General features: G+C 32.8%; 1 protein-coding gene across 4 annotated transcripts; it reads left to right on the top strand.

Annotated features, from left to right (window-relative positions):
• The first annotated feature begins 3,507 nt into the window (after positions 1 to 3,507).
• Positions 3,508 to 8,091, top strand: LOC18025588 (uncharacterized methyltransferase C3H7.11). 4 transcript variants are annotated; one of them, XM_024160245.1, is made up of 12 exons: positions 3,508 to 3,630; positions 3,745 to 3,859; positions 3,961 to 4,022; positions 5,065 to 5,115; positions 5,201 to 5,227; positions 5,338 to 5,442; positions 5,734 to 5,841; positions 6,013 to 6,084; positions 6,183 to 6,233; positions 6,513 to 6,575; positions 6,673 to 7,011; positions 7,120 to 7,836. In XM_024160245.1, exons 2-12 carry the CDS (start codon positions 3,760 to 3,762, stop codon positions 7,834 to 7,836), a joined length of 1,695 nt encoding a protein of 564 aa, XP_024016013.1. In that variant the 5' UTR covers positions 3,508 to 3,630; positions 3,745 to 3,759. The 4 variants fall into 4 exon arrangements, with proteins under 4 accessions (XP_024016013.1, XP_024016015.1, XP_024016014.1 ...); XM_024160247.1 differs by having other exon boundaries at positions 7,251 to 7,831; XM_024160246.1 differs by lacking the exon at positions 5,734 to 5,841 and having other exon boundaries at positions 7,120 to 8,091.
• The last annotated feature ends 222 nt before the right edge of the window (positions 8,092 to 8,313 follow it).

The raw sequence follows: 8,313 nt of genomic DNA on the forward strand, positions 1-8,313 counted from the left end.
CTTTCAAAGATGCATGTTATGTTTTAGGTTTAACTCACAATGATACCAAGTATGTCGAATATTTCTATAAGGCAACTCAATTGGGTTCCCGCTGCTCTCTTCAAATGAGGTTCACTGCTTTGTTACGTGCAAGTGCTATGATGGATCCCTTTCGTGTATGGAGATCTATTCAATGTTTTTTAGTATAAGTTTTGTCAATTATTTGCATTGTCTTTGATTTTCTTTTCTTTAATTATATTATTTTAACAATTTCTTAGATTTTTTGTTCAGTTCTGCCCGGTTTCGGTTGAGAGGCTTATTATTTGAGACTTTTGTTGGACGTTGTTATGGATTTTTATTGGAAGTTGTTAGTCTTGGTGCTCACGCTTATATATATAGATGATATCCAGTAGCTAAGGATTTGTACTTAGTGGTTCGTTTGTTTGGTTGGTAATTTTTTGTTTGGGTTTTTGAATTTGGTTTTGTATCTTTTGTTGGTCGATTATATTGATATTTGGTGTGTGTTGGTTATATATTTTGTGGTTCAATGATTACACTATCATATATATAGTTCTAGTGTGATTTTTTAGTCAAGATTCTCTTTTTATTTGTATTTTTATGATAGTTTATTTTTTCAAAAATATCATATATTTATTCATTAGTTTTTATGGTGTTTATGATTTCTAATATGTCTATAGTTTTGTTAGAAATGATTGTCATTGTTTACCTAAACTCTGAAAATTATTATTTATTATATAATATATGCATATGTTATGATCAAAGTAAACAATGTATATCCTGGGGTTGTTTAACTATGCTCTAAAAATTAGTATTTATTATGTAATATAATAAGAAGATGAAGTCGGGGGGTACGAAGATGATGAAAATATAGAAGACAAAGTAGAAGAAAAAAATAGAAAAAGAAGAAGTATAAGAAGAGGAGAAAAAAAGATCAATCAAAATATAAAGAAGAAGATATCCTTGATGATAAGAACTAAAGTAAAAAACGGACATAAATTTGAATAAAACCATGAAGAATAAGAAGAAGATGAGAACACGAAATAGTGAAAAAGAATAGTGATAAGAAAAAATGAAGTTCGAGTTGAAGAAGAAAACCAGAAGAAGAAAAAATGAAAGATGAAGAAACAAAGTAAAAGAAGAAGAAATGGGAAGATGAAATAGGTGAAGATGAAAAAAAACCAGAAGAAGATAAGTTTGACGAAGACCAAAGAGGAATAAGAAGTAAAGAATAAAGAAGGCTAATTAAAATCAAAAAAGAAGAAGAAGAAGAAGAAGAACTGAGAGAATACAAAGATGAGAAGAAGAAGTCAAAAAAAATGATGAAGATGAGGGAAAAAAGTGAGGTATAAATATATTAAAAGATATATAAGAGGAAGAAGAAAGAAAAGTCAAAGTCAAAGACGAAGAATAAGAAGAATGAATATATGAAGAAGAAGAAGAAGATGAAGAATTTGGGACAGAAAAAGAAAACAAAGACCTTTAAATTAGAGAATGAAGAAGAAGACGAATAAAAACCAAAGATAAAAAAAAAGAATAAGATATATACAAAGAAAAACTAAACCAAAAGATAAAGAGTAGAAAGAAGAGTATAACAAAATAGAAGAGCAAGAAGAAGGAGACAAAACTGAAGAGGGAATTGAAATAGAAGTTGAAGACGATGAAGAAGAGGAAAGAAAATGTAAAGAATATGAAAATTGAAGTCAATAATAAAGAAGAAGGAAAAGACAAAGAAGAAGACCGAAGAAAAGAAAAATAAAAACCATAATAAGAAAAATTATAACAATATAAAAACGTTGAAAAATAAGAATGGGAAGAGGATGAGGATGATGAATTTGGAGAGATAGAGAGAGAGATAGAGATTGAGTTAATGTTTATAGGGACATACAGATGGAGAAAGAGAGACATTGAGTGAGAGAAATAGAGAGAGAGAGAGTAAGAGAAAGAGGAAAGAGAGAGTTAAACAATCTAAGTACATGACATTTAATCTATGTTAGTTCGTCTTTTATGTGTTCCTATTTTTTTATATCTGAAACACTTTTTACTTAAAATGTAGTTGTCTAAATCGTATGATATATACAACTTAGAACGATGGAGGAATGGAGAGAGTGAGAGAGAAATACTGAAATAGAAGAAGGGAGAGAGAGAGAATGATAGGGAGGGACACATGGAGGGGGAGAGAGAGAGTTAAAGTTTCTAAGTACATGTATTTGATTGATATAAAAGACGAAGAAAAACAAGAAAAATATGAAATCAGAGAGAACAAAGAAGATGAAGGCGATGAAGAAGTAGAAGAGGAAGAAGAATAAGATGAGGATAAGATGTGGAAACTACAAAGAAGAAGAAGAAAACGTGATAAAAAAAAATCTAAAGAATAAGAAGTAAGAAAAGACATATAGAATGAAGAATAAATATAAAAAAAATGAAAGGAAACTAAAAATATTTGAGAGAAGAACGAGGGTTAAACTTGGAAGACTATGAAGAAAGATAAGAAAAAGACGATAAAGAAGAAAAATCAAAAAATAAATATAAGGAAAAAAAGAAAATGCTGAAAAGCGATTATGTGGAGATGAAGAACTCGCTTTTTTCTTAGTTCAATCGGTTTTGTGAATTTCATACACTTATTTGGTAAGCATTTAAGTCTTTAATTTTGGATAGTGTTTATGTTTTGGATTTGTTTTGTTTTTATCATGTATGTTATGAATAGTTATTATAATTCTCTTAAAGACCAGTTTATAACATCAAATTATGTTGTACGTTTTCAAACATATCATTATCCAACTATCAAACTTTATGGAATTATTAAAGATACATATCACAATACCATTATCTAACTATCAAAGTTTTTCATCATTATAAATAAAATTACATAAATAATTCATGATAATTAGCATTTTTTTTATAATAAGAGAATATTAAAACATATCATTTTAAAAGATTATATATAACTTACAAATCTCTAAAATTTTGTAATCAGCTTTGTATACATCACAAATCCGCGTTTGGCGCGGATCCCAACCTAGTTTTTCTTTATATAATAAGATGCTATTATAAAAATATAATTTCTGGTCAAAATTTTAAATGAAATCTACATTCTTAAATTAAATTTACTCTATATTTACGTAAATCCAAAATAATCTAAATTTTAGAATTAAATTTATATACAAAATTTTTCTAATAGTTTGAATTTTAAATTACATTAAAATTTTTATATGAATTTTAAATTAAATCTAACTTATATTTTTTTAAAATTAGGATGTTTGGAAATAGAATAAAAATGCTTCCTTTAACAATTAACCTGGTTTGATGCGGTTTAATGGGTCATTGTTTCCGATTTTTAGGGGTCGAATCCGGTTTTTTAACCGGTGCAATTACTTTTGGTTTTACTTTTAAGGTCAATTCAACCCGGATAAACTTTCGGTTCGCGGTTCAACCCGGTCGGACCGCCGGTGCGGACTCAAAAAAACATGACCCAACCGCGATTGGACCGAGCAACTTCATACCTCGGGGCCAGGTTAAAGGCTCATGTGGCCCATCCCCTTATCGCTCCAACCTCCGCTTGCCGGGACAAACGAAACTCTGCTCTGAGCTTTTGCCATAGAAATCAGATACCAACAGCTCAAAGATCTACAGGTTCGTATTTGTTCATTGAAATACAAAGTCGAAAGCTATGCCCATAGATTAGTTTTTGAGCTTTGGGTTTTATCTAACTTACACCAATCATAATTTTTTTTTCGTCTTATAAAGAGACGGCGCGTGATAATGTCGTCTGGCATGAAAATCATAGAAGAGCAGCAGAAACCGATTGAGAAGCTGCAGATTTATCCAACATCTAATTCTGGTGTTTCCCCTTTTTGGCGAGGTTCCCAGTGTTTACATCTTTAGCTGATATGATTGTGTAATGTATTCGGAGAGATTTTTTCGCAAAATGTTCCTTATATTCAACTGTTTCATATCTCACAGAGAAGTATGAAAGAGATGCTAAAAAGTATTGGGATATATTTTATAAGCATCATGGAGACAGAGTAAGCCTTTTGTATTAATCAGTTAACCTCTTTCTCATTTCAAATGTAACTTTAGCTAAGATAGCTAATACTGATTGTACAAGAGTAGCATAGTTTGGATTCACTTGTGATTTTGGTATGGACCCTTCTAATACTTGTTAAAAACCCTCTCTTTGATGATATGCTCATACATTATCTAAGTAGAGCTATTTAGTTTTAGTTTAATTGAGCTTAATAGTTATTCTTGATTCATATAAGTGTAACATAGGTTGGATTCACTTGTGATTTTGGTAGCTTAAGATGTAAATTACCCTTTTACTACATTTTGAAAACCTTTCTTTTATGATTTGCTCATACGTTATCTGAGTAGAGCTATTTAATTTCAGTTAGATGAGCTTAATACTTTCTATTGAAACATATAATTTCAACATAGGCTGGATTAACTTGTGATTTTGCTCGATTAAGAAGTAAAGAACCCTTCAAATATTTGTTAAAACCCACTCTTTGATGATATGCTCATACATTATCTAAGTGGGGCTATTGAATTTGAGTTTATTTGAGCTTAATAGTTAATATTGATTCATATAAGCTTAACATAGGCTCGGTCACTTGTGATTTGGTAGCTTAAGATGTAAATGACCCTTTAAAAACATGTTAAAAACCCTCTCCCTGATGATATCCTCATGCATTATCTAAATTAACTATGTTTCCTTTTATTCATTTGCCATGAATATGTGGTTAGGGTGATTGATGGGGTTTGAGGACCATGTCAGTTAGTGATACAGAATATTAACTGGAGCTATTTTATTTTGAGTTTGTTAACTCAGGATAAAAAAAATTATGTGAGTCTTGAGCGGATCTTGTGTAAAGTTTCTGAAAAGGGGGGTGAGAGGGACTCCGTTTTCAACTGCCTCAGCTCTTGATTCCAGTTTGTTCTTATGAGCAATATTATCTAATTTGTTTCCTAGTTCCTGATATATAGTTATTTCACAAAGTCTCATTTGTTGCTTTGTGAAAAGTGATATTGCTGTACTTTATATGATATTCTCTTGTTTTTCATCAGTTTTTCAAAGACCGGCACTATTTGGACAAGGAATGGAATAGCTATTTTTCCGTGAGTATTAAAACCGTTTTTTCTGGTATCTACTGCATTACCTTATTCTAGTATTTATCCTGAGTTTGTCTTATTCTCTTTTCAGGCTAGTGGAAAAAAGGTCATTCTTGAGGTAATCACAAATGCTCAAGCAGTTCCTCGTCTAAATTCTAAGTATTTTGTTGTTCACTAGATGAGTACTTTCTGTAGAATATTCTTCTGAGCAATTGTCTTGATTTGCAGGTTGGCTGTGGAGCTGGAAACACCATCTTTCCGTTGATTGCCACATATCCACACATTTTCGTTTATGCGTGTGATTTTTCACCACGCGCCATTGACTTGGTCAAGGTCGGTCTTCATTCTTCGTTAATTTTTGCTTTTCTTTGGTTGATTTGTCTTTGATTGTGAGGTCCATTTATTAAGCTCTATGATGTAAGCTTTTGTTTCTTAAATATAATTGGTAAACGTATGTATACTGCATATTAACTGGCTATATTATAGTAGTAGTCTTTGTGTCTCTTAAGCATATTTTAACAGGTCTACCTTAAGTTATGCCTGTCAGTAGTTATTCACAATTGTTTTGTTATTGGCATCTGTTGAACTTAAACGGAGTTTGTTATAACTTGCAATGAAATTCAGGCTCATGATGAATACACAGAGACGCGTGTGTGTGCATTTGCTTGTGACTTGACTGGGGATGGTCTTGACAAGCATATATCTCCATCTTCAGTTGATATTGTGACCATGGTATTTTCCGAACAAAAGTATATGGTTGTGTTAACTAGCTAGAAGTTAATGATTTGCCTTCTCTTTTGCTTAAAAAAATCCCTTTAATTGCTCTCCTGATTGTTGATTCTCTTTGAGTATATCATGTTTGAGACTTTTCATTTCTCATGTTTGAGTATACTTGTTGAACAGATATTTGTTTTATCTGCTGTATCTCCGGAGAAGATGCCCTTAGTATTGGAGAACATTAGGAAAGTACTGAAGGTATCGACCACATCCTTTCTAATGTACTTTTGAGTATCCATCTTCCTTCAAGTCTGAATTTCTTATGTCGAGTTACTTTCTTATTATTCTGTTTTCAGCCAAATGGGTGTATACTTTTCCGAGACTATGCTGTCGGTGATCTTGCTCAGGTTTGATCTACTTTTTATTACTTCCAATGTTGAGTTATCGCTTGTCTGTTTTTCCATGGTGGTGTATTAATACATCTGAGGTCATATGAATACCTATTTTGATGCACTTGAAATGAGCCTCTGAACTTAGAGTTTTAATTGCAAGGAAAAAGACCTCTACTACTGTTTCATTAGTTTAGAAAAATAAAAAGTTGTAATCTGGCTTGCCTTTTTGGAAGAACAATCTGTCTTTACGAAGGGATGGTTACCGATTATGTGTGATTGGTATGTGTTTAACAGGAAAGGTTTTCTGGGAAGGATCAGAAGATCAGCGAGAACTTTTATGTCAGAGGTGATGGCACTGTAAGTTCCTTCTTTCTTCATCTTTTCCAAGGCTATTTCTTTAGAGGACACATTTCTAGTTTTGGTTGAACCTTGATGATTTTATCTTTTTATGCAGCGTGCATTCTACTTTTCAAATGAATTCCTAGAATTTTTGCTTTCTGAACAAGGTTTTGAAGTTGAGGAGCTTGGTGTTTGCTGCAAACAAGTTGAGAATCGTTCACGCGAACTGGTCATGAATCGTCGCTGGGTCCAAGCTACATTTCGTCGATCAAGCGGCAACAAAATACCTTGTGATCGGATGAATCCTGTGAAACTAGACCGATCTGAAGAACAGAATAACGTTAAGCCTAAATCTGAGGAGCAAGAAAGAAAAGAGATTGTCGATAATACTGAAATTGACATATCCGATGGTCTGGCTATAGAAATGTTCGGAGCCTCCCCATCAAGTCATGAGGTAAGAAACTCTAGTAATCTCATTGTTTATGCATATTATCTCCAGGACGGTGTCCTTCTCTGCTTTACGCTTATACGTTCATCTCTGTTCTTCTATCCGGTTGTTTAGATAAGTGTGGTTAAGCTTAGGGATTCTGCTTACAAAATCAAACTTTTGTCCAAAGAGTATCAACATACATGCAAATCTACGGGATTGATGCTCTGGGAGTCTGCTCGGCTTATGGCTTCTGTTATTGACAGGAACCAAAACATTGTTTCTGGAAAACGGGTGTTGGAATTGGGTTGTGGCTGCACTGGAATTTGCTCGATGGTAGCTGCCAGATCAGCTAACCTTGTGGTAGCTACCGATGCAGACACAAAGGCACTCACTCTATTAACAGAGAACATCACAATGAATCTCGAATCTTCTTTACATGGAAAACTGAAAACAGGTGTACTTGAATGGGGTAACAAAGAGCATATAGAAGGCATTACAGGTTTGGCTTGTGGAGGATTTGAAGTTATCATTGGGACAGATGTTACCTATGTACCTGAAGCCATTATACCTTTGTTTCAAACCGCAAAAGAGTTGATCTTGCGGGGTAGGGGAGACTCAGAGGTTCAAGAAAAGCCGGCATTGATTCTATGCCATGTTTTCAGAAGGGTTGATGAACCTTCTCTCTTGTCAGCTGCATCTATGTTTGGATTTAAGCTTGCAGACAGATGGGCTGTGAATTCCAGAGAATCTCCTATTGGGAACATCGTTGACCATTGGTTTTCCGAAAAGGATATGGTCGCGGAAATCCCTAGTTCGGCTTTGCATATTCTTTACTTTCAGATGGAGTAACTTAGGGGATGGAGGAGCAAATGTGGATTAGATGGTAACTTTTGTGATTATATTTGAATCCTCAATCAATGAATGTTCTACATGTTTGATTAATCAGTGGATTGGGTTTGGGTATCTTTCTTCCAATCTTGTAAGCATATGGTGTATTTTAGCACTGCATGTTTTTTTCGGTTTTTTCAGGCGATCTAAGTGATCGTAGTCATTTGAACATAAAGAAAATCAACCCAGAAAGAAAAACTTCTTGCGCCCTTTTAATTTTGTGTCTCTTTGTCAACAAATGCATTCATTCAACAAATTACCAGATATAGTTTTTGATATTTTTTTTTTATTATTTGAGTAGACATTTACATAAATGAATCTTTGTTTGTAAAATATTACAGAATATGTTATAAAAATAAATATTTATTTATTAACTACTACATAAATAAACTTTACATTTATAGAAAGCTCATTTAAATATTCTTTCGAAAAAAATAA

The sequence above is a fragment of the Eutrema salsugineum genome, unplaced genomic scaffold (assembly GCF_000478725.1).
Source record: "Eutrema salsugineum unplaced genomic scaffold, Eutsalg1_0 scaffold_12, whole genome shotgun sequence".
Classification (NCBI taxonomy): Eukaryota; Viridiplantae; Streptophyta; class Magnoliopsida; order Brassicales; family Brassicaceae; genus Eutrema; species Eutrema salsugineum.